Source organism: Dermochelys coriacea, chromosome 1 (assembly GCF_009764565.3).
Source record: "Dermochelys coriacea isolate rDerCor1 chromosome 1, rDerCor1.pri.v4, whole genome shotgun sequence".
NCBI lineage: Eukaryota > Metazoa > Chordata > Testudines > Dermochelyidae > Dermochelys > Dermochelys coriacea.
Genome location: NC_050068.2, coordinates 240,663,983 through 240,690,765, shown reverse-complemented (window position 1 = coordinate 240,690,765; position 26,783 = coordinate 240,663,983). Strand labels below are relative to the sequence as shown.

Genomic DNA, 26,783 nt, shown 5'->3' with positions numbered 1-26,783 from the left:
TTGGCAGGGAAAGAAGTGGAGTAAAAAATTGTTCAAAACAAGAGCTGATTATGGTGTCTTTAATGTGGTGGTGTAAAGTAACAGTCAGTGCACGCTTCTATCCCACTGACCCTAGCCGTCACCCCTTACCCCGTTCTCTTACAAACAGATACAGACTGCCAGAGCAGGCAGTAGTCACCTGATGCCTGATGGTCAGCCTCGGCTCCAGGAGGGCAGCCAGTTGGCATGCCCTCTGCTCAACATTCAGTGCTTGCTCAGGCACTTGGTCACCAGAAAAAAACTGAGGAGATCTCTGTGGGATAAGGAATAGGGGAGGAAATAAACAAAGAGAGGACAAAAACAACCCCAAAAAGGAACAGAAGCAAAGCTCACGACAAGGCCAATGCCAGGCAAAAGGCATGAAAGCCCACAAACAGAAGAGCAAAGCAAGAAGGTGTCCCAGATGAAGACTCCTTCCTCCCTTCCAATTGAGACCCAACACGTACTGCAATTCTGCACTAGCAAAGCTCTGGATTCAGCCTCTCGAAGCTAGGGAGGAACAGCTGAATTAGACAGTCATTCACAACTCACTGTCTGCAGACAAAACCAATCCACTGCACAGCTTCTGTCCGGCATTCCCATCTAAGGTAAGTTCACCACGAACCAATAGGCCTGGCTATGATCCTGTAGCAGTTCTGTCGTTGGTGCTTACCTCACCCCAGTTCTTTTGTTTAAAGGATTTTCTTTACTCAGATTTCCAGACCTAGACACGGCTGTTTGTTCTCCTCACACTTTGTGCACAGAAACACTCATTTTGGGGTAGCACAGTCCAGTTCTGGGAGAGGATGAGCTAAGCTCCCAGCAATGCCCTCCTAGGCGCCTTTAAAATACTGGGATATAGAAAGTTAGGTGAATGTAGGGCTTATGAAAACAAAAAGGGACTCAGCAGCACTGGCTAGAGTCAGGTATAATGCAAAGCATTATGCAAGCTTCCCACTCTTGCCCCTGCACCTCTACTACACTAACCCCTCCTACTGTTCATCCTCCAACACAGCTGTGGACACAGGCTGCAACTCTCACATGCCACCCCCCTGGCTATTCTAGTCCCTGGCACTGCTTGAACTGATCTTGCTAATCAGTTGTACAGTGAGCTCTTGTGATACTGAAAAATACCCACTAGGGATGGCCAACACATCCACATGTATGTACTTCTATCTAGGTGGATGGGGCAGTAACTCAGAGTATCATGCAGTTCCGGTAAGTTACTTTGCTTGGGGGAATGAACTGAATGGGAAGTATAAACATCTGTATGCTACCTACAGAAGGCTCAGGCTGTTGAGATAATCCCAAACAGATGACTATGTTGTCTGCCAGATGAAACGCACTATGACAACAGGCAGACAAGGTGGGTGAGGTAATATCTTTTATTGGACCAACTTCTGTTGGTGAGACAAGCTTTTGAGACCAATAAAAGACATTACCTCATCCACCTTGTCTCTCTAATATCCTGGGACCCACACAGCTACAACTACGCTGCCTACAGCTATGACAAGAGAGCACACAACTGTGCTCACAGCCAGTTACCGATTGTGCTCTTTTCCTATTTAAACACATTAACCAGTCTCACTCCTCTTCTATTTTAAGCAGCTTGTCAGCCCAATTCACTCCCTCTTACTATACCATTTTATCAGAAGTAAAACTAGAGCCTGTTACAAAACTGGGGGTTTCTGTGTTGCTGTAGACAAGCTTGTTAAGCTTCCGCTGGCAATCCAAAACCATGCTACCCACCTGACAGGTGCGCGAGACTGCTGAAAGGGACGTACTTTGGAAGTCATGGCAGTTTGCTGCTGACTCCCAGTTATTATATAGCTTATCAATTTATCAATTGGTTAATCTGAACCCAGATCTTTCAACGGTGTAGTCCCCCTTCCTCACATACTTTAAACCTCCTTTCACCCTTCCCATTGACAGCAGAACGTTTCATTAGGAAGAAGGCTTCCTATTCTCTGCAGTAAAGCCCCCCACCCCCTGTAACCTGGCATTCAGAAGGCAGATTGAAATGCCAGCTGTTTAATGAATCAGAAAGCAGGGATGGAAACAATGCAACCAGTGCTGGTGAGTGGACCCAAAACGTAACCCTTCCTATTCTGTGACAGCCACAGCATACTTTATTAAAAAGAGGTGAGTGAGAGAGAGAGAGAGAGAGAGAGAGAGAAGAATGGGGGGAGCTAGAGCTGATCTACAGCAAAAAAAAAAAAAAAGCAAAGAGCAAATAGTCAGCGTCGGTGAATGCTTGTTAAGCAAGTATTTATGCAAACACCCTACAAAAATAATCATTCCTAATACTTTCAGCAGCTCCAGTGTGTTAATAGCATTCCAGAGATAACTGTGCTTCCCCCTCCCCACACAACACTGCCCTTGAATATTGCACACACCCCACCACTGCATGTGTCATCACCATCCATGCCATTTGCTCATGCTTTTACCCTTTCCTGTCTGGGACTCTGCTCCCCAGGAGGGTCAGCACCAGGCTCCCTGTTTGTCTGTGGGCAATAAAGGATGAGCTTTAAAACAACCACAAACCAAGTTCTCACTCTGGACATGTTCCATTTGATTTATCCTACAATGCAGGCAGAAAAGAGACCATCATGCAGGGACACTGTGGTGTTAAGAACTAGAATTTTTAAAACTGTCCCATCAACCACTTAGATCTTTAGAGAAGAAGCGTGGGGGGTGAATCAGGTCTATATTAGGATATTAGGTCAATTAACAAGTATACATTACTACCCAAAGAACTGGCATTACCATGGGGAAGATAATAGGAACACTCAATACATCTCACACACAGTGATATTAGATCAGATGGAAAGTTTAAAAGGAGAGGTGGCAGAATTAATGTGTTAGAAGCGTAGAGAGAGAGTTTTCAAAAGGTAGCAGATTAAGAAGGATACAGGCTAGAGTGAAACAAAAAGCATTGCAGGGGCCAAGACAACCTCAGGAAGAGAAGATATTTTGAGTGAAAGCTATTGCCCTCAAAACCGAATCCCCAAATTGGGTATTCATATCTGCTTTATCCTATAACAAGGGGTAAACCGCACTCAGACCAAAGGGAGGAAGCAGAGAGAGTTTTCCAATTTTGCTTGAGCAAAGAGATGTATTTAAAAAATGGCTCCTAGAGAATGGAAGGGAGAAGGTGGTAAATCCTTAGTTGGTTCCAGCAGTAGCCAGCTGTCAAGGCTTAAATGAGCAAGCCACATAGGAGGGACCAGACATTTGGAGGAGGTGAGGAGTAGAGAAGACTTAAGACTGAAAGACTCGGTGTTTTATTCAGAAAGGTACGGACTATGCATAGCACTGGGAGACAATTTCCATACTTAGAAAACGACTGTCCATGGACTAAGCAAGTCACCACCTCTCTGTCTCAGTTTCCCCATCTGTAAGATGGAGGTAATACTTGCCTATCTCACAGATGATCAGATAATGCCTTTAAAGTGCTTTGAGAATCAGAGTGCTCTGCAAGTGCTACATGTCACTATTATGCTAAGGATCTGATAAGGATCCGATGAAATGAGCTGTAGCTCACAAAAGCTTATGCTCAAATAAATTTGTTAGTCTCTAAGGTGCCACAAGTACTCCTTTTCTTTTTGCGAATACAGACTAACACAGCTGCTACACTGAAACAGATCATAGTGGTCATGAAAAGTCACAGTTAAGGCTTAAATATCTGCCCTTTGCTCATTCTGCTATGTCTAATTGCTGCAGCACACAAAACGCAAGTCTTCTCTCAATTTTCAGGTGTACAAGGGAATTAAGCTGACCCACAGAAACAGATTTTCAGAATTTAGCTTTACGATTCCCATCAATGTTAGAGAGTCACGGAGTTGAATCCATATGCTCCTCACATTAGGAAAGGGAGGAGACTTAAAAAAAAATATATACAACTCAAAGTAGTACTATCCATATATGAGCTGACAAAGGACAAAATGTGTCTCAACATTTTTAGATATATTTAACCAGAAGGCCAACAAATCCATGTGTCTGTTCTTTGAGGTGCAGTTTTTATAATCTGTACCCAGTGTAAGTGTAACTGCTCTATCTGTACTACAAATGCGTATTCAGACACATTAAACTCAAGCTGCTGGAAGGAGCAGGAGAGGAGTAAGCTGCAAAAATGCCTGCCACTTTAACAATCACAAAAGTACCTCATACAAGAGCCCCAGAAAAAGGCTCCCAAGGCCCAGGAGGGAAATGAGTTTTAAATGAGGAATGGGGATGGAGAGAGGATTACTAGAAGGGCAGGAAAGCGGCAGCCTCAAATACAGGGAGATGACTACCCAACTTCATTCCCCATCCTGCTCCAGCCAGACAAGCCTCTCTTTTGGAGAAACTGCCTAGGAATGGTGAACAACCCAAGGGTAATAATGGGTCGGATTCTTCCCTCAGACATGAGCATACATATCTCATGACTGCAATGGGAGTTGTGGATATGCATTTAAAGGCAGAATCTGGCCCTAACATTTTGCATTTTAAAACTCTCCTCTGCAACACAAAATTGGAAATGACCGCTATAGAAAAAACAAGCCTAAACTAAAATGCCCAAAATCTCTATTGTGCCAAAAAATTAGTATTAGGATAGATTTTTGATACGCTATATTCAGTGTCTAGTTGTGCTACTAACCTAGGAGGTCCAAGAAGGCCCACCCATGTGGGTAAAGAAAATTTATAAACAGCGGAGACATTTAGTCATTGATTTAGTGACCTGTGCAAACAGGAAGGAAGAGGAGAGAGCAGGAGAGAGCATGCAGAGTGAATCACCTGCTGGCTGGGATACCCTGGAGAGGAAGGTGGAGAAGAGGAAGGAGAGAGCGTGATCACTTTTTTAGGGCAGGTTCTTGAACGCTCCTTATTTCTCAGCTTTATTTAAAACCGGGGGGAAAAAGAAAGAGTAATAATAAATAATAATAATAATAAAACTAAATGGAACATTACAATGGTCTTTGGCAAGGCAGGGCGCAGTCTCAGAAGTGCATCTTCTGCGGGACCCTGATCCCCAACCCCACCTCTCTCAAATAACCTAGTGCGGGGGTGGGCAAACTTTTTGGCCCGAAGGCCACATCTGCGTATAGAAATTGTATGGCGGGCCATGAATGCTCACGAAATTAGGGTGGGGTGAGGGCTCTGGGGTGGGGCCAGAAATGAGGAGTTCAGGTTGCGGGAGGTGGTTCTGAGCTGGGGCAGGGGGAGTGGGGTGCAGGCTCCATCTGGAGGCATGGGGTGTAGGAGGGTGCTCTGGGCTGGGACCAAGGGGTTCAGAGGGCAGGAAGGGAGTCAGGAGCTGGGGCATGGGTTGAGGGTGAGGGCTCCGGCTAGGGGTGGGGGAGGGGCTGGGAATGAGGGGTTTGGGGTACAGGAGGTGCTCTGAGCTGGGACTGAGGGGTTCGGAGGGTGGGAGGGGGAGCAGTGCTGGGGTAGGGGTGCAGTGGGGTGGCTCAGGGGTGCAGGCTCTGGGCAGCACTTATCTCAAGTGGCTCCCGGAAGCAGTGACATATCTCCCATCCCGGCTCTTATGCAGAGGTGAGGCCAGACGTCTCTGCTGCTTCCGGTCAATGGGAGCTGCACGGACGGCGCTTGGAGCAGGGGCAGTGTGTGAAGCAGAGCCCCCTGGTTGCCCCAACATGTAGGAGCCAGAGGGGGGACATTCCAGGAGCTGTCCAAAGTGGCCCCCAACCCTGCTCCCCAGCTGGAGCGCCAGAGTGGGGCAAGTCCCAGACTCTGCTCCCCAGAATGAGCTTGAGGGCCAGATTAAAACAGCTGGCGGGCCAGATCCGGCCCACAGGCCGTAGTTTGCCCACCCCGACCTAGAGCCACTATTTGTTCTGGAGCAGACAGCTTTAAGCCTTCCACTGAGATTCAAGACCTGTAGTTATCAAAGGTCAGTCTGGCAGATGCTTCTAAGGGCAGCCACTAAACGTGCTATTCACTGTCAATAATCAATATCTTTGCTTTACAGCCTCACCACCACCTAGTGGTGAGGCTGCAAAGAAGTGTACAACTGTGCTCTATAAAGCAGAGATCATCTCCTTTTCTCCAGACTGCCATGGAATGCTTAACAATATCCATCCTGTTCGCCTAATTACATATGCCCAATGTTCAGCAGCAACACAATTCAAGTTCTATCAGTAACAACATTCTGCTCTCATCTTCAACTCCCCCCGCCCTCACATAAATTAATAAAAGGTCTGGGGTGCCAATCAGAAAACAATACAGTGAAGTGCCGGAATTAAGATGTAGAAGTAAATTGGCTAATCTGAACATGACATAAATGCATGTCTCTTTCCTTCATTTCTCTGGTGCGCTTCATTTCATACTAATTTTTTTTAAAAAATACCGTTTTTCACCTTGGTTTTACATGACAGAGCACATTCTTATTTTATATGTGTTCTCCCTATGTACCCCTTTTTAGATCTCCTAGTTTCCCACCTTCCTTGTGGCTACCTTCCCAAGTACATCCAAAATAGGGGCCCTGCCCAAAAAAGTATCAGTAACATCTAACTTGTGAATTTTGACGTCTGGAGGGAAAGGTTGTATACGAGTCCCCTGCTAAGTAGCAAAATAATCACACAATGGCATCAGACAGAATCCATAAAGTGGAATAGGAATGCGTCCAGTCCTCCAGCAGGATGCATTTCTGCGTATACAAAGGCAAAGATGGCTTGGAAAGGGAAAAAGACACATTTCTATTGAAATTTGCCTGTAAGTGTTAGACACACTAAATCAAGTCATGGCAATCAAATCATATGGCAACACCACCAGCTCTGCTACTAGTAATTAATGTGTCACTAATGCCACAGGAAGGGGTAAGGAGGAGGGTCTGATCATGTATGGAGTTCATCCTTTATAACTATCAAGACACAGTAACAAAGAAAAATAAAATTTTCTTCAGAACAGCCTTGGCCAGAACTCCCCTCTTCCTCAGGGTTCTGTCTTTTTTCTAACAAAGAAACATCATGCATCTCAACCTGGTTGACAATGCTGGCCAACAAGGTCTGTCAACCACAGAGCAGAGCAGAATTCTCGCCTTACGCTGCAGTACGAGTACTGCTAATGTGGTCCCCCTGAAAGACATCAGTAGGCCACAGCCCGGGGAAGATGCAGCTTTTCTATCAACGATTCAGATCATCTCCTATTGCCTGGTTTTCTCTCTTGCATCCACTTCCACTGTTCCTGCAGTAGGTTTTCCTCTGCCTTGTAATTTCAGGATGCAGGACCAGACCTGCCAGTAAGTGAGATGGGGATTGGTTCACTATTCTGGAAGATTCTTCAGTTTACTCTGCCTATTAGTAAGGGCACTAGATCACCCATTTTCCCTCAGTTACAAGAATCCTACTTTGCCCTCAGATTTTTCCCCTCTTCACAGAAAGGCACATCTGCCATTCAGTGTATCTCAGGCAGAGTCAAGCACAAAGAGATGCCATGTGTGAGCCCCTCTGCAACAGTGCCACATGAAAAATTCTGCCTCTTCTATATCCATAAGCAGCTCCTTCTGGGAAGCACAGTCTCCTCTAAGAAGCCCATCAGCAGAAGCATTATTCAAAATAGCAGCTCTAGCATCAGCTGCTGGAAACTTGGCCTCAACCTCAGTATGGAACCTGTGGCAGAGGAAATAGCACCTCAGCTGGAGTTCCCAGCAATGCCCCAGAGCGCAGCTCCAGCACTAGTGTAACCATCTGTCAGCTACCTGCTCTTGCTGTTCCACTCTACCTGCAGCAGGATATCTCAGCAGCAGGTCCAAGTGCTGTTTCAAAGACAGCCTCCTACAACAAAAACTTCTGCAAGATGGCTACTGAACATCATGGAGGGATCCAGCTGGCCTCCTGATGGCCAATGCCTCAGCCACCACAGCAGCTGACTGCAGAGTGCCAACAGCTGCTCTTTGATCTCCCAAGTCACCCCAGAGAGAACTCTCCTGCAAAAGCAGTCCACGGGCTATTGGCACTCAAACAGGCAACTGAGTCACTTTGCTTTCCAGGCCAGTCATTCCCTCTGTCCCCAACTTCTGGAGTAGACACTGAAGAGATATGCTCTTTGACCTAGGTATGCCCTGAAGATTTTGCCACGTTCCTGTTGTCCCTCTCTACCTCAATTACCCAGCATTGAAAACACAACAAAATCCAACACAAAAGCTGAATCTTCCCACCAGGACACTATGAAGACTATCCAAGAAAAGGCCAGCAAAAGTTGAGCACCTAATCCAGGAGGGGCCTCAGGGGCAGTGTCTACACTAGTTAGTTTTGTTAGACCACACTCTGACTACTACTACATTACTTAAACCTATTGAAAAACAGTTTTAATAGTCAACGGCAAAAACAGGTCCAGCCAAAGACTTGCACTACATTACAGCTTACCCCTGGGCTACCATCGGCACCAACATCAGTTCAGCTGCACAAATGGTAACCATGGTTTTTATTTGGTTTGGTTTTTTTAATTCCCTAGTGCAGACTCACTCTCACTAAGGCTTTCTCACTTGCCTCACTCAGAATCCCCGCCTGTCTGGTGAGGAGAAAATCAGGAAGCAAAGGCAGTGTGGCCTCCCCTGCTCAGCCACAAAAAAACCAAGGTAAGGATAAGCCACTCTTATCTGAATCTCTCAGTATGATCAGACCTCACTTATCCTTCCCTGTATAAAGGGTAAAATCCAGAGTCTTGGTGGTTAAAATTCAGAAGGCAGGGAAAGTGCCTTAGGGTTGTAGGGACTCAGAATCTCATTCAAGTGCTAAAACACAAATCTTCACCTTCCTCTCTTGAGAGAGGCAAATGGCGCAATTCGGACCCAGCTTTATTTGATTGTGTAACACAACAAGGCTAATCTCCTGGCATGGAGTTGTACGCAGTTTATGCTCTTCTTCACTTCTTCCTGAGACTCTCTCTCCTGTATCAGGTTATGCGAAAGATTCCCAAAGGCTGGAATCCATACTAATGATGATCCTGTCCAATTACCTCACTAGGGGTCTGAAACTGCTCTCGGTTGACCACAGAACTAGAAAAAAGAGAGGCCTTAAAAAATGAGAGCTCTTTTTTCAGTGGAGGTGAACGTGACCTTTTGAGGGAAGGATAGCAGGAATCATGGAAGCAAGCACAGAGTCAGGAGATCTCTACATACCAGCACACTGACCAGGCTTACTAACACTGTGAAAGATAGGCCTGGTCTACACTGGGGTTGGGGGAGGGGGGGTGGCGGGGAGAAAATCGATCTAAGTTACGCAACTCCAGCTACATGAATAATGTAGCTGAAGTTGACGTACTTAGATCTACTTACCGCATTGTCTTCACTGCGGTAGGTCAATTGCTGATGCTCCACCAACAACTCCACCTATGCTTCTTGCTCTGGAATATCGGAGTTGACAGGAGAGTGCTCGGCGGTTGATTTATCACACCATCACTATATGTGATAAATCAAACCCCACTGGATTGATCGCTCTGGAGGTAAGTGCAGACATGCCGGTAAAGGCTCTTTGCAGACTTTCCCATAGTGTATAATATCCTTTATTTGGTTCTCCTTCTTTGAAGAGAAGCCTGGCGCAGTGTGGTTTTGACCATGGTACACGACTCCAAAATGCTGGATTATTTGAGTTGGGGGTAAGCTTTTATTTTTGTTCTTATTTTTTTTTTTAATAGAGTTCACCATGAATCCACAGACTTGGAGGAAGTGAGCCAAACCGGTGTTCTCTTCTTCCTCCTATCTCATAAGTGCGTTTTCATTACATTGTGACTAGAAACAGACCGAGGTAAATCCCTTTCTCTGAGCACTGCTATCAAAACCACACTTTTATGACTACCCTCACAGAGGCAATGAGGCCACTTTTACTGGAAAACAGGGGAACTACAGTCAGTGCAATGAGTAACTCTGCCTGTTTGCAAGTAAGGAATTGTAAAAGACTATCCTTTGGATTTCACTGCTGTAAAAACCCCCACTACAAGGATAGCGAGCCAGGTTACATAAGAGAGGAGGCAGAATTTGATATCTGGTGATTTTTCTTTTCCAAGTATCCAAGCTTCCTCTTGTGACCCACTCTGTGACTGAAAGTCCAAAGTTTTTTCAAATTCTCAGTAAGACAGAAGTCTGCCATGCTCTGGAGATGGAAGGGAGGCCAGGAACACTGGCTTATTACCGTTTCTATGCATTGTTTGAGAATTAAGACTCTTTTCAGATCTGGATGCAATATCACTGGGAAGACCAACAAACCCCACCACAGACTGAGGTCTCCTGAAACTGCAAAGCAGATAAAATGCACTGTAGGAATAGCAAGTCTGTATACTCAGAAGAGAAATCATCAGGTAGCAAATTTTACTCCCTGCTGCTAAGGAAGAACTCCAGTGGTCGCATAGGTTTGATTCACTCAACTCCAGTTGCTGATAGAATCACTTGGGTATATATATATTTTTTAAATGGCTACTCAGACATGTTTGAGTCACTGCTCCTATTTCACGTAGGCAGTATTCTACTTTGGAAGTCCATACCAGGCTGCATTTGAAGGAAAAATTCCTGCTAAAACATCCTTTGAAGGCCTGAGCAAATAAGTTGAAATGGATGGTGGTGAAGTGGAGAGATAAATTATGACCAACACCTCTTAAAACATTAAGCCACTCCTAGAGAGAGACCTCAACCTCACTCACTATTCTTCAGTATTTTAAAACAAAGAACTTTGCACTGTGGTGCCAAAGAAGGGTCAGTAAAGAAAGGAAGCACTGGGTAGGTGAGATCTTGTGTGGATGTTATACCACATTCATTTTATTGGTTTACCTGTTTCCACTGAGGCATGGGAGCAAGGCGGCCTTGCTCTCGCTGTCTGCAGGATAGCTGGTTGTGAACACGTTCCTGATAAGGCAGGACAGTCTGTTACACGTAGGTCATAGGGAAAGCAGGATGGGATCCCGGAGGAACAAAATAAAATACCGAAAGGCACTCAAAGAAAGCAACAAAGGAGTGGGGGGACATCAGACAGACAGACATTTGGAAGAAAAAATGGGGTGGGGAAGAATTAATTATCAAGTAAAATTTAAAGAAAAATCAAGCAAAATAAAAATGGGACATATTAAGATTTTTGTAGCATCTCCCCCCAGGTTTTCAGTGTTTCTTCTGTTCAGTACAGTGACAAAGGAAACGTTATCTAACTGGGGAAGAGCAAAGTAAAGGCCACCACTTAAACAGCTCTATCCTATATCCAAGCAGAAAGCATCACAGGGAATGAAACAGGAAGTCTGGCTGTAATGGCAACTCCCAGTTGATCAGGTCCAGGTTTTCCCAAGCAAAAAGCACTGGGTGGCATGGTTTAAGAGCAATGACCATGGGGAATCTCCATTCTATAGCCTAGCAGGAAACAATGCAAGGAACAATTATTACAGAATTCACTGGGAAAAGGCTCAGTTCCTCCAATCTCATTCTCTTCTAGTTGAAAGCAGCATGGAAAATGGTGTATATATGGAGATGGGGTGGTTTTATAATACAAAGCAGTGCTGTCTTTCTGGAACTGGGAATCCAACAAACCATTCCCTACTGAAAACTCTTCTCAACCTCTAAGACAGAATAATAGCACAACAGGATGTGTTCTTGTTCCAATTCATAAACACTATAGCCCCAATCTGGCCCTCACTTACATGGATTAAGTTAGCATGAAGGCCAGATTTTTGAAGATACTTAGGCTTTAAAGATGCAACAGGCACCTACTGTATTTTCAAAAGCAACTCTCTCACATTGAAATCAATGGGAGATGGGCATTTAGGTGTTTACGAAAATCCCATTAGGTGCCTGTCTGCATCTTTAGGTGCCTAAATACCCTTAGAAATCTGCCTCTAAATCTCTTGGAGTCTTCCTCTTCCATCTAGCCTTTACTCTCAATTACAAGAGTGTACTCTGGGTGAAAGTGCAAAACCAGAGTTCAGTCTTGAAGAGTGCATCATTTTACTGTTCGAGCCCCTGTGATATTCCTCACCTTCTTCAAAACAAAAGGGTTCTACTACCCAAATTTGGGTGAGAACTTGTTGGAGTAGGCCCAAGGATATAAAGGTATAAACCTTCTCCTACCTGTCTCCGTAAGCCTGTGGACTGCACTGGTGCATTCTCCTCAAATTTGGCCAGAAGCTGGGTTGCCATGGACTTCACCTTGTTCTGGTTCCCGATGGCAGCATCAATTCTCCTCTCCGTCAGGGCGCTCACAAGTGTGGGCCTCTCCTCCCTATAGCTTCGGGGGGCTTCCTCCTAATAACCAGTATAAACTAAAGATTAAATGGAAACTTTCCAAATGGGTCTTTTCCTTTAAAGAAGGACTTCTGCAATTCAACAGTGCAGAATCCAAATCCATTAACCCACACTTCCAAGCTCATGTTCTTTCTTCTAGTCAGCCCTTCTGCTCACCAAATTCCTCTCCATCTACCTGCACCCTCTTGCTTCATATTTCATTGCTACACTGTACCACTGAGGAGATCCACAGTTGAGAAGGTCTCATGGGCCTGTGAACATAAGACAATGAGCTGCTTCAAGCACACAGTGAGAACCCCAGGTGGCAGCCCCTCAGCTCAGCAGTTCCTATCTGAACACACACACACTCTTAACTGTAGGTGTGCCATGCATGACATAGTACATGTGCCTTATACACTGACTCTGCAGCCAGCTTCATACCCATGCAAATCCAAGTTCTACCTTTTACCCGGGTGGAATTGCTGACACCCCCATACCAGCTTAGCATCTAACATTGCTACCCCTCAACACCCCAACCAAAATGATTAGTGGGTGTTTCAAGAAAGCAGGATGAAAGGGGTTTTCTGACAACATTAGCACATTGCAAACTTATTTATTTAGTAAGTATCTGATGTAGCTGGCTCAGTACATGACACAAAGCATAAGCTCTGAGCAGGAACTGATTTCAATCTTAAAAAATAATAAAAAAAAAAATCTCACATAAGGTTCTGTTTGAGTGGAATATCTGGGGAGAAGAGGGAACATCCAGGGAAAGAGCATGAAGAAAGGAACCTCCTAAAAATGCAAGGAGTTGGGCGTGGAAATTGGGAATGTATTACACGCTCTTTCCTCCAGGCATTTTCCCTAGTATAAAATACTTACGTCCTCTGACTGGCTGGTTTTTCTCCTCTTTCCTGCACCATCCAGTTCCTTCTCCTTTTTATCCTGCAATGGGAGGAAAACTAGATAGGGTGTTTTGTTTTTTTTAACTCTCTGGCTCATGATGAATCCCATCAGTGCATTACACGAAAGTGTTCGAATTATTGCTGGTGGATTCTCTATGCTCATTTCCCATCTGTAGGAAAGGTGGTTCCCCGCAGTCTTTGATCCTCATTTAGGGAGCCAAGCCTTCTTATCTGAAATACAGCTTATCATTCTTGGAGCTTTTCAATGAGTCAACAGGAGAAACAGCAAGTATTTCACAGTACAAAAAATACTTTGGACCTAAGCCAACTGAACAGAATAACCCTCCTCCTATCACTAGAATAATCATACTTTCTAATTTTCACCCTTCTCCCCAACCCAAAGTCCCTGAGTAATACTGTAATGTTAAGAATATAGTGTTTCATTATGTGAAGGCACCCATTCTGAATTTAGTGCTGCAATTAAAGGGCTCATGTACAATGAGATGTACAATGCCAACAAGTCTATAACCACTTTACTGTCTCTCTCACGCACTCACGCACGCTTCTTAGCGCTTATTTGGCTGTCAGCCTGCCAAATTTTAGTGTTCTCAAGGTTAAAGTATACATAGTAGGGTATGGCTACCTTTGGAGTTCGTTTCCGGGAGATGCTCTGCCCTAGTTTGCTAAGAAAAGAGATTGGAGATTTGGTACTAGCAATTAGCACAGCTTTCTCTTCTGCATTCAGATCCAGAGCCTCTGTGAACAGAAACAAGTGGAACCAGTGAATGCACAGAAACCTCTGTGTAGTTACAAGAAACAATTAAGAAGGGACTCATTCGTTCTTTAGCATGAATTGGTTTGTTTGTTTGTTTGTTTTTTAACACTCTCCATATAAAATGCTGTTAAGAACTTCAAAATCAATATCTTTCTGAATAGTTTTGCCCTTTTCCATTTGGCAAATACATTTTTTTCCTCCCAGGTTTTCTAAGCACGCAAAACAGTTTTAGAGTTTAAGTAGGTCAAATTCAGACTTAAGCTACATGACTGCATCTTTCCGTTCTAGTTAACAAAAAAAAAAAAAGAAGACCTTTCAGGCCTTCTTTCCACTAACCTGGAGTTATATACAAAGTCCAGGCACTGTAACAATATAAAGATCTGTCAGAGCTTCTAAAATTAACTACTAAATGACTGCTGGTTAGGAGTTTCACACTAGCAATGACAGAGCAACCCTCGGCTGCAGCAAGAGAGCAAGGAAGTTGCTTAATAATTCTGAAGTGAGTTTAGTACTAGTGAAAGATGCTGGACTGATAGTCCGAGGCTGAAGCCCTGTTCATCCACTCACCAGGCACAACAAAAGTAGCACCCGTGCAAGCTTTTTACACACAGACCTGTTGTCTGCTTTTTCATGGGTGAGATGGTAGCTCAGTTTGTGCTTATTAAACCCTTGCACTCGTTCCTAATGCTGCTAGAAGGGTGCCTGTTAGTACCAAGGAAGACAGCAATTTTTATGGTATGGTCTCAAAAAGGGTACGTCTACACTGCAGCTAGTTGCCCAGGTAGCCAGAATCCATTCATGCTAGCGTGCTATAAAGAACAGAGCGGAGGTCGTGATATGGGCGATGGCTCAGGTTAGCCATCTGAGCTTGGAGCCAGGGGATCAGGAGGGCTTTGACTTGGGTGGTTAGCCCAAGCCACCACCTGTGCCACATCATCTGCATTGCTATTTTTAGCATGTTAGGTCAAGTGGAGATAGCATGAGTTTGTCTATCCAGGCTGGGAGGCACAGTCCCGGCTGCAGTGTAGACATACCCAGAGTAACTGGCGTGAGTTCTTGTAGGAGGAAAGCAGACTAGGAGAGGTTACTCACTTTGTGTAGTAAGCGAGGGTTTTTGAGATGCATGTCTCTATGAATGCTCCACTTAAAGTGCGGATGTGCCCCAGGCACCTTCGACTGGAGATTTTTGGCAGCAGTGCTTGTTTGGTCCAGCATGTGTCTTAGCTATCCTCATGCTCCATACAAGGGATATATAGGGCTGTGATGGACAAACCACTCAGTTCCTTCTCTACCACTCAGTCCCATGAAAACAGGGCTCCAAAGCAGAGGGGAAGGACGACTGATAGTGGAGCACCCACAGGGACACGTCTTGATGAACCTCCTTCTTTGAGTAGTGTCCACATGGGTGCTCTGCTTGAGGCGACTACCCTCTGAAGAATGTGGGATCTTCAGAATCCAGTCTAGAACTGTTTGCAGAACTGAAGGTAGTGCATGTCTCTGGAACACATGGTAAGGCACAGTGTCTTGAAAAAGTGTGAACTGAAGCCCATGTAGCAGCTTTGCCGATTTCTGTTACTGGAACCTCTTTCAGTAGGGCAAGAGATGTGGAGTGAGAGCTGGTAGAATGAGCTATGACCCTAGGAGGGCACAGCACACTACAAGCTGCAGAGCAGGAGAGGATGCAATCCAAAACCCACTTAGAAAGTCTCTGGGTAGACAGTAGCTTTCCTTTACTCTGTCCACAATAGACACAAATAGCCTCAGGAAAACAAAAAATTTAGTCTTGTCCAAATAATATGCTAGTACTCTCCTAACATCCAGAGGATAAGGGCCAAAGCCTTCCCTAGTCTGATGAGATTTAGGGGAGAAAGCCAGCAGATGAATTGTGCGATTGATAACAAGGTCCAAGACAACTATGGATAAGAACTGCAGGTGTGGTTAGAAGGATACCTTATCTCTAAAGAAAGCAGTTGTGTGTGGAAGAGAGTCAACCATTAAATCCCCTAATTCACCAACTCTTCTAGAAGAGGTATTTGCCACTAAAAAGGTGGTTTTCATGGAAAAGTATAAAAGGGTACAAGGAGGTAGTGGATCGAAGAGAGGTTTCATCAGCGAATTAAGAACTAGATTCAAGTCCCAAGTTGGATTGGGCTCTCAAACATTTGGAAAGAGTTTGAATAACTCACTGATGAATCTGTAAATTGCAGTGTCAGCAAGTACCGAGAAACCTTCCAGAGGAGAATACAATGCTGTGACAGCTGCCAGGTGAACATTAATGGAGCTCAAAAAAGACCTCTTTGCTTCAGAGTGAAAAGGTATTCTAGAACCTCTGAAATAGGAGAGTTAACACAAGATAACAGACAGCAAATACACCAATGGTAATATCTTCTCCATTTCTGAAGGTAAGTGTTCCTGGTGGATTCCTTTCTACTGTTTAACAGGACTTCTTGAACCACTCTGGAACAGGAGAGTTCTAACTCTGAGAGCCATCCAGGAACCTTTCCTTGAGTCACTAAGAATGTTCAAGTTGTGGAGGACAAACGTTCCTCAAATCCTGAGTGAAAAGACAGGGTGTGAGCAGTAGATTGATGGTCAGTTGGAAAGAGATAAAGTAGGTAAAGAAACCCCACCTGTCCTGGACAGATAGATGTGATCAAGATTACCATGGCTTTGTCCTGTCTGATTTTGTTTAGAATTCTGAGAATTTGCAGCATTGGAATGAAGCTATATAGAAGACTTCTCGGCTGAGAGAGGAGAAAGTTGTCTTCCAGATAATAGCAAGCAAACAAAACCTTCATTAGAGCAGAACTCTGCATGCTTCTAGTTGACAGTGATGGCAAAAAGGTCTATGTTCAGAAATCTCCAGATAACAGTTATCTACTCGAGTATGGATCTGTCGAGTTCCCACTTGTAATCTTGAGTGAAGTGGCTATTGAGATAATCAGCAATGGTGTTTTGATGGCCAGGCAAGTAAGTTGCCGAGATAGGGATGGGTGGGCTACGTACCAGTTCCATAACCCGATTGCCTCTGAGCAAGGGGAAGGGGATTTCCCCCGGTGCATTTATGTAGTACATACTGTCCTGGTTGTTTCATTATATGGATGGATTGACCTTTTATCATGGGGAGGAAGTGGTGGCAAGCATATCTCACAACCCTAGGCTCCAGAATGTTGCTATTAGCATAGACTCCTGGGTGGACCATCTGCCCTGGATAGTGTGGTTCTCTAGATGAGCTTCCCAGCCTAGGAGAGATGTACCTGAAACTATTGTGACAGTGGAAGGAGGATGGTTGAAAGGAACCTCTGAGCACACTGTCTGGATTCTTCCACTAGTTGAGAGAGATTAGTATACGACTGGGAATAGACAGTAATTTGTTCAGACCATCTCTGTTGCAGGTATAAAAACTGTCCTTAGCCAGGCTTAGAAGCAGTGTGGTTGTAAAAGGGGGTGTAAAGTGATGAAGGTACATGGTGCCATGTACCCAAAGAGCTGCAGGCATGATCTGATGGTAGCCTGTGGGACCACTTGAAGTTGTGCAATTAAATGCATCAGACTAAAATCTGCCTCCTGGCAGGTAGGATCTGGATGCCATGGCATTGAGAGTGGCCTCTATAAACTCCATCTGCTGTAAAGATAGGAGACAAGATTTTACAGTATTGAGCTGAAGGCTGAGTATGTGAAAGAGACATAGCCCCCTTATCACTGTTTGAATTTCCATGTAGAAATGCCATTTTAAAAGCCAATTGTCCAGGTACGGGAAGACAATTACTCCCCATTAGTGAAGCTGTGTGGCAACTAGCTACCAACATAACTTCTGTCAACTCTCTACAGGCAGTGAAGGCCTCTGTACTGACAGTGGTCCTGATGTATGACAAATCATAGGAATCTCTTGTGAGGGGGACACATTGTGACATGAAGGTATGTATCTTGAAGGTCAAGGTTGCAAAATATTCTCCTGGCTCCAGGGATGGAACAATAGTTGCAAGTGTTACCATCTTGAATTTCTGTATCTTGTCAAAGGGTATTCAGCATCCTGAGATCTATAATTGGCCTCCACTTGTCCTTCTTTTTGGAAATGAGGAAGTACTTGAAGTAAAATCCGCTTCCTCTGTACTGAGTGGGAACTGGTTCCATGGGTCCTAAGTGGAGGAGGGAGAGAGCCTTTTGTCTTAAGAGTGGCTTGTGAGATGGGTCCTGAAAAGAGATGGAAAAGGAGGGTGGGTAGGGAGATATGGAGTGAAAATGGATGAAGTAGCCAATGTAAACCTCCAAGACTCATCTGTCAAAGGTAATCTGCTCCCATGAGCTGCACAAATGGAAGAAATGATCCCCCAAAATTCAGAAGATGCAGTGGGCAGGGTGGTACAACATCAGATACAGATTGTAGGGGCATAGGTGGCTCTTGACCGAAGCATCAAAACAAACACTTTGTAGATGATGTCTGCTGTGTTGATCTAGGTGCAGTGATGGAGAACTTTCCTCTCTGCATTCTGAGTTTCTTTTTAAGTGGCTCCGATGCTCTATGGTAGGTGGGAAACTGTGCTGGGCAGGATCTCTGAATTTGAGAGAGACTAAGTCTCTGCTTATTTGCAGGAATACACACTCCCAGCGAACAAAGGATTGGCCTGGTGTCCTTCAGCGAATATAGGGAGCCAGCAGTGGAGTCGCTGAATAATCTGAGACGAAGGGCAGGTCCTTTGTGTGTTCTGGACTTTGTGCGGAAAACCTAAGGACTGTACCCACAGGGCTCAATGCATGACTATAACTGTGGAGACAGAGCAGGCTGCTGTGTCAAAAGCATCAGCAGAAGTTTGCAAAGTTGTCCTTGCAAGAAGTTGTCCCTCTGCAATGAGGGCCTGAAATTGTTCCCTCTGCTCTTGTGGGAGGTGTTCAATAAAAAAATTACATTTTGAACAGTTAATAGGATTATTGTGCCAGAATCACCTGGTAATTAGCAATTCTGAATTGCAAGGTGGCAAACAAGTGTCTTTTGACCAAAAAGATCTAAGGTCTTTATCAAGATAAGATCTTTGGTCTTTATCAAGTGGTGTAGTCTTGGAATGGTATTGTCTGTTGTGTTCATTTACTGTATTTCATTTACTCCATAACTAGGGAGTTGGGGCAGGATGGGAAAATAGTAATTCTGAATCTGTAGCTGTAATGTACCACTTTGTGTCTGCCCTCTTAGCTTGGCTGTGATGGGGATCTGCCAAATGACCTTGGCAGTTTCTAACAAGGTCCTAACTACTTGTGCTGAAGATGTTGTGTGAAGAATGTCCAGCAACTTATGCTGAGTCTCTTGGACTTCTTCCAATGGAACATGAAGAGTGCCTGCCACACTCTTCATCAAATCCTGAAATTGTTTGAAGTCATATACCATAAGTGGAGAGGGCAAAACAACAACTTCATCCAGGGAGGAGGAGGAGGAAATATTTGTCTGTGGGGTAGCCTGCTCATTAGCTCTCCTTTCTTGCTCCTCAAACATCTCCTCCTGCGTGGCGATTGCTGTGGGGGAATGGACAGAATCTGACAGCGCTGACCCTTGGCATTCCCCTGATTATACCAAGGAGGGTGCTGACAGGCCAAGATCTTACAGCTTTGAGGTATCCCTTGATGGAGCAGGTTCAGGAGACGGTGGTCTAGGCAGGTAATTAGGAGAGTCCTGAACAGAAATGCAAGAACCTGAAAAGCGCTCATCTGCATAATCTAATGGAGGAGTAGATGAAAGAGTAGTAAATTTGTCTCGCTGTAAGCATTGGCACCAGGGAATCAGGCAGTACCAGCAATAGCAAAGTACCAGAGACAGCAGAGGTTGTGGTATTTGGGGTCTGACTAAGCTCAATAAAGGAGACTCCAGTTGATTGGAGACAAACAAATCCCTGGAAAACCTGAACTTCTGTGGTACGGGGTGCAGTTGTGTGGGAATCTGGTAGGCTGCAGACACAGAGGCCTTCAGTACCAAGGAAGGTGCATGAGGCACCAACACGCTGGACTGCCAGTTGAGGTATCAAAGACGGTGTCAATGCTGCAGAAGGTAATGAATTCTTTAGTGCAGTTTCCCTGGAATCTTTACCAGCTTGGTCATGTTTCGATAGTACCAAAAGCTTCGGTACTGATTGGTAGATAGCAGGTGATTTAGACAAGCTTGAGGACTGATTTTTAGAGCTCTTGGTACTGAGACTGCTTGAAGCCTCCACAGAAATCTTTGAGGGTTGCAGAGTCTTTGATACAGTGGATCTCTTAAAAGTACATTATTTCTGAGGAGACTTAGAACTCCTCTTGGTGGAAATCTTTTCGGCGCTGCTTGCAAGTCTCCCTGAGGCTGATGGGGCACTATGGCTATTTGGTGGCTGCTGTACGAGGTAGGGGTCTCTGGGCCTGGATCCAAAGCTGGACAAAAGGAATACTTCATCATAAGGAAACAAAGTTTAATCTCCCTATCTCTCAGAGTGGCCCTTAAAACTCAGGCAGATTTTGCACTTTGAGGGCACACGTCCCAAGGCAGTGGGTACAGCAGGAATGGCTGTCATTAACTAGGAAGGATTCCTGGCAAATGAGACGTTTGAAGCCTGGGAATGTAGATTAAAAAAACAAAACAAAACAGTCTTCTTCAAATGGAGAAGTGGGCGGGATTACCGTACACAGAGGGTGGGGGTGGAGGTAGGAGGCAAAAGCCTCAGCGGAACAGGAAAAAGGAATTCCCCCCCCCAAAAATCATACCAACTAAATAAAGAAGAAAAAAACCTACAATTAGAAAAATAAAAGATTAAATAGTCACGAGTAAGCCTACATTTTAGTCACGGGTGTTTTTAATAAAAGTCACGGACAGGTCACGGGCAGTAAACAAAAATTCATTATATACCACTAACTAAAACTTGGGTAGGGGTACCATGGGTGCTGGGGAGGGGGCAGTGGTGCACGGCCAGGGACCGCAGTTGATGCTGGGGAGGGGCGGGGGTTGGCAGGGCTGGCAGGCTCCCTACCCAGCTCCACGTGTTGCTGCAACTCCTAGATGGTGGAGGGGCCAGGGGGCTCCGCGCGCTGCTCCGGCCACAAATGCTGACTGCACAGCTCCCATTGGCTGGGAACCAGAGCCCCCAGGTCCCTCTACCTAGGAGAAGCTTCATGGCCATGCCAGGGAGCCCCACCCCAGCCTGAGCCCTCTCCCACACACCCAAACTGCTGCTGCTGGCGCAGGGCCTGCCCGGCTCAGGTAGCCACTGAGCCACCACTGGCCACTGCAGAAGTCAAGGAATCAGTGGCTTCTGTGACAGACTCAGTGTCATAGTCATGAGTAGGCAGATAACCATGAGCATTACAAACACTCCGTCTCTGGCCAGAGTGGTTGAGAAAGAACTGAGAATGCTTTGTCTGTTGCAACTCTTGATGTGAGGCAGGAGTGTAGCTAGGGTGCATGCCTAGACCAAATGAGCACTGCTGCCAAAAGTCTTCAATTGAAGGCACATGCGCACTGGAAGTGGACATCGTGGTAGGAACACGACGCACAGAAGAACATGAATACTGCCACCCTCGCTAAATCTAACACACTTGTTCTGAGTCCCTTACCACTGGAAGGAATGGAATCCTTGAACATCTCATAGAACTGTGTGAGGTACATCACCATGGACAACTTGTCTGGCTCCCCAACAGATGCCATGTCCTTTCCAGTCATGATAGGAGAGATTCCAAACTCCTTTTCAGCAATGTCAAATGCCAGCTGGTTATTCTTCTCCACATTACATTCATCCAGCGAATCAAAGTCTCTACAAGGGGGAGAAGAGAAAAGCATTGAGGTAAGCAGGGATAGTCTTCTAAAAATATTTTTAGAGACAGTCCTCTCCAGCAGCAACATTGAAACTGCAGAGTGCCCCCCTTCTTTCAATAATTCTGCCATCATACTTTTCACGTTACAGTGATTATGTTACTTTGCCTGTTAACAATGAGTCTGTTTCACAGTTCATCATTTTTCCATTCACTGCCCTGCTTTATCTTCTCTAAAGACGACCTAAACTTCTCTTCATAGAGGATTTTTTGCTTTGATTATTATTATATCTTCACTTCCCTCTTTGCTGAAGTATTCTCTGAAGAGGCAGACTCTCGTTCCCCTGTTACTTGGAAACACATCAAGTTGTCCCTCAGATCACCATTTGTCTTGATTGATCCATATACAGATCTCACATCTTTCCCCCTCCAGTGCAATTTTCCTACACTTTTACAATAGTCATTGCTGTATTTCCAACTTCTGCCCAATTTGTAAGGCTTTTTAAACATGGTGCCTCAGATGGAGTGTAGAATTCTAACCAGCGACCCACAGAATTGAATATTTACGTAGTTACCTTGCTTGCTTTACATTTCTTTTAAATACACTTACAGCATGTTGCATTATAGTATTTATCTTTAATAATGTCCCATGGCAAACCTGAAATCATTTTAGATTTTCATTATAATAATAGCACCTACCTTTTATATAGCACTTTGCATGAATAGATCTCCAAGCCTTTACAAAGGAGGCCTGTATCATAATCCCCTGTTTACAGATGGGGAAACTGAGGCAGAGGGAGGGGAAGTGACTTGCCCAAAGTCACCCAGCAGTCCAGTAGCAGAGCTGAGAGTAGAACCCAGGTCTCCTGAATCACAGTCCAGCACTCCACCCACTAGGCCACAGTCTTCACTATGGAACTTCCGCCTTGCCAATTTTTTCCCATTCTAGGATTTGTGCACTTTTTTATATTGCTCCCCACATTATTGGCTGGAATGGCTTCTCCCACTTATTCACAGAACAGGTTACTGCACAAGCAGCAGGAATGCAATCTTCCCTACACTGTGTCTATTCAGACCAGGAGACTCCTCCTCTCGGATTGAAAAAGTATTAAAAGCCATCTGAAGAAGCTACTAACAAGGGGGCTATTTATAAAAGGTGATGTGGACATTTGTCTGCTATGAATTAAACTGAAGCCATCAACTATTTCTAACTAATTGCACATAGACAGTAATGAGTTTTAGTCATTAACAACTTGGGACAGATAGAAGATAAAATGATGGTGCATGTAGCCTGGTACTCACCAAGCCATTATAATCCTCTCCCGCACAGGTGAATCACTCTAGACTTTACTGAATCTAATTTAATTGACTTCAGACCTTTTCCCCACATATCACAACTGTACTGTATTTTAACACTATTCTCTAAACAATTTGCAAACCCCTCCTCATATATTGGTTGCTAATCTGACTAACAGTCTCTCCAGTCACTGTGTTCTAGTCAAGCAATCAATCACTTACATCAAGTCAGGACGGTATCTGTGGATAATAGCACACAAGGCTAGGCCACTCTTCCATGACATTGTGAGATCTGTTACATTCACACCAGCATACCCATCAGTCTGCCTTTGGCACCAACCAAGCAATTTACTGGAACGAGCTACAGACTCTGAAACAAACAACATTTTTAGTAAACTGTAATTTATTAATCTTTCACTCATGAGAATTCCAAGTATATCAAGAAATATATATTTATAGGGATCACTCACCCATTGAAATGCAGCCACCTTTGGGGTGAAACAGCATGTTTCCTGCATCAGGAACACTATACAACTGTTTTTTTGGGGGGAGGAAGTGACTAATAATGTGATACATAGTTCACACTGGAGGGAGAATTTTAGTTTGCTAAAAAGTAATTACCCAAGCTGTAATTTGGACAGATCACCCTGGCTCTTGTGAATATCCCAGGAAATTTTAAATGACCAAAAGTGGTCAAGGTCTTGATTTAAGTCAGATCCAAAAGATAGCATTCCTTGTAGCACAGTGCTCCCTAATCCCCTAGTATATTGTTTCAGATAGAAGAATTGTCAATACCTTTCTGCAATAGTTGCATTTACTTTGAAGGTCTTCCATCAAATCACTGATCATCCTGACCTTGTTTAGCTATGAGATGTGACAAGATTATAGCCAAGGGTGGCATCATTGCAGGGCAAAGAACAAATCAGAAGACCCTACGCAACTATACACCAGTGGGAGGAAGGTACAGCAACAGAACAGGCAGACTTGAAACGAAACAGTATTCCAAGAGATACCAAAAACACCACTCAGACATCCAAAAGGTGTTATATGGCTGGGAAAGGTTCAGCAAACCTTGGGTTATAGTTTGACCAGACAACTATTCCAATTCTTAGTGTAAGGCATTTAATTCCTAGAATACATGCCGTGCACTGGCTCAGTAATTAGACTCCATAATGCTAAGACAGGGGACCCTGTAGCAGTGATTCCCTTACGACAAGTAGAGCAGCAATATTACAAGGAAAATTTAAGTAAAGTAATTGATTTATTTAGTCAAACTAAGAGATAAGATTTCAAAAAGGAGAAAGCCTGAGTGTGGATGGGAATCTACAAAAAGATTTTTTTCCCATTCATTTTCTACTTTTCCATTATTATTTTTATCTGTACTAAGAGTTTTTGGCTTCACTGCCAAATCAAGTAGAGGGCTGGTTTTTCACACTTGAAATAAGGACTCCACTACAGGATCAAGGAGGTGACCAAAAACCCTTTTGGAAACAAATGTTTAGAAATCCGGAAGGACACTGCAATAAAGGAAATTGAGGTAAAGCTAACATGTTTTAAGTTTTAATTATGTTTGAAAGTTTAATTGTGTTTGAAAAGTCAAGCTTCTGAGCCAAGAATTAATGAGACACTTTTCAAAACAGAAGGAGACCTCTCTGTACATCTGATGCACTGACCCAGCTCTGGAAGAGCACAACAAAGTGAAACAACAGCTGGGACCCACCATTCCGGGTCAGCTTTGGTGTCCTGGAGTTCACCAAGTTTTCTATTTCCAGGTGAATGTCTTTCAGGTCTCCTGTATCATACAAGTGGCGCACCTGTAAGAATGCAAAGGGTTAAAAATGGCCAAAAAGAATAGTCTCTCTCATCAAAAGCCAATATGGCAGAAAAAATCTCCTCAGGCCAGAACTACTGCCCTTGCACACTAAATTCCCTTTCTAAAAACAGGCCACATGCACACACAAGGAACATGGCTCCCTTAAGCGAAGAAGGGGATGATTATATAAAAAGTTATTTTACGACATGTTCGTAGGTTGACCAGATATCAGGACTGTCCCTATAAAATCGGGACAGTCCTGATATTTGGGGCTTTTCTTACATAGGCTCCTAGTACTCCTCACCCCCATCCTGATTTTTCACACTTGCTATCTGGTCACCTACACGTTTCGCACAGTAGACAATTCCCAAAAGCCATACAACCCCAAGCAACAGCTCTTAATATACATTCAGTGGCTGCACGTTGGTGCCTATACTGAGATAGAGGCTAAGTTATTATAAAGGAAATACAAAAAATATATTGTCAGCATGGCTGAAACTGCCAAAATTAAGAGAAGTTCAGAGCTACAACTGACATGGATTGTGAACAGTGTTTAGAGACTTCTACAATATCTAGTCACAAGGGACATGGGTACAGTACAGCGGTTTAAGCCTGATGGATATTTCTGGTTTTTGCCACTATCAATATCCGAAATACTCAGAGGCATGGGGTTCTCAACCTTTTTTGAATCAAATCTCCCCTTAACCTTTTTTTTTTTTTTTTTTTTTTTTTAAACTTGGATTCCCCGTCCTTCCCCCCCGGTCCCCTTTAAATAGAGGGAAGGATACTGCCACCTAGCCAGAGACGTTTGAGAGTGTGCCCACCCTTCACCCAACTTGGACAGCAGAGGCTCTTGTCCCAGGGACTGGGCCTGGGCCTGGGGGTGGAGCGCAAGCCAATCCAGCACTCACCTGGAGCGCAGGCAGGGAACAGTGCCTGGCACTGGAGGGCGGGGAAGGGTAGGGTGCCCTCTGGCACTATGCATGCACGCAGCATACAGGACACTGGAGTGCAGGGTAGGGTGCTGCCTGGCACTATGAGCACAGGTAGCATAGAAGGCACTGAGATGCGAGTAATGGTGGCTCCTGTTCCACAGGGCAAGACCTGGATCTATCCTGGCCCAGTGTGGAGGGTGAGGGGGAGGGTGTTGGAGAGCAAGCCCACCCCACACTCACCCTAGTCAACAGTTCTTGTCATGCGGGCCTGGGCCCAGCTTCCTGCTCTTGCCTGCTAGCTCTCACTGTTCGGAGTAGCTCGCCACAGCATGATGTGTGCATCTGTGTGCAGGTGAGGCCCTCTCCCCACCACACGCTACCCCCTTCCGGCCATGGCAATGCCACTTGCTCAAGTTTGGCCCAGCCACCCCTCCATCATGACAGAGCAGTGGGGGGCCAAATGTGAGTGAGTGGCATTGCAACCTGGCATTTGTTTATGGCTCGCTGTGCTGTCCCCCCACCCCCAGTTGAGAACCTCTGATACAGACCAATGGCTACACGAAGAGGACACAGGTCACATGCTGTCGAAGGAATTGCCAGCCCAGTTACCTGGTTTGGCCGCAGGAAGTTGATGTTGATATTGGGATACCGGGTGACAGGATCGATGCTGTACTGGCTGAAGTTTTTACTCACATTCTCAGGGGTGGTCTGAGGCAGCAGCCTGTAAATGCTTTCCCTGAGGGAAAAATACTAACGTCATAAGAGCAAGTAGGAGAAAGAGATACACCACCACCACCACCACCTTCGAAGTCAAGACCCTCAGGAACTCTGAGGGTTAGGTTTCAGAGTAGCAGCCGTGTTAGTCTGTATTTGCAAATAGAAAAGGAGGACTTGTGGCACCTTAGAGACTAACAAATTTATTTGAGCATAAACTTTCGTGAGATACAGCTCACTTGATCGGATGCATTCAGCATAAAGTGAGCTGTAGCTCATGAAAGCTTACGCTCAAATAAATTTGTTAGTCTCTAAGGTGCCACAAGTACTCCTTTTCTTTCTGAGGGTTAGAACACTCAAATTTGCAAAC

General features: G+C 44.7%; 1 protein-coding gene across 11 annotated transcripts in view; it reads right to left on the bottom strand.

Moving 5' to 3' along the window:
- The window catches only part of MICAL3 (microtubule associated monooxygenase, calponin and LIM domain containing 3), a 255,799-nt gene that overhangs the window by 111,867 nt on the left and 117,149 nt on the right, over positions 1-26,783 (bottom strand). For 4 of the 11 annotated variants that reach the window (XM_038403871.2, XM_043517556.1, XM_043517571.1 and 1 more), the window contains exons 10-17: positions 26,309-26,435; positions 24,672-24,765; positions 23,174-23,321; positions 21,461-21,657; positions 13,763-13,875; positions 13,097-13,159; positions 12,062-12,235; positions 10,781-10,873 (exon numbers count right to left, since the gene is read on the bottom strand). In XM_038403871.2, the coding sequence (XP_038259799.2) occupies positions 10,781-10,873; positions 12,062-12,235; positions 13,097-13,159; positions 13,763-13,875; positions 21,461-21,657; positions 23,174-23,321; positions 24,672-24,765; positions 26,309-26,435 (1,009 nt within the window). Of the gene's footprint in view, positions 1-178; positions 293-10,780; positions 10,874-12,061; positions 12,236-13,096; positions 13,160-13,762; positions 13,876-21,460; positions 21,658-23,173; positions 23,322-24,671; positions 24,766-26,308; positions 26,436-26,783 lie in introns of all 11 variants that reach the window. The other 7 variants (XM_043517580.1, XM_043517583.1, XM_043517602.1 and 4 more) reach the window with 2 other exon arrangements.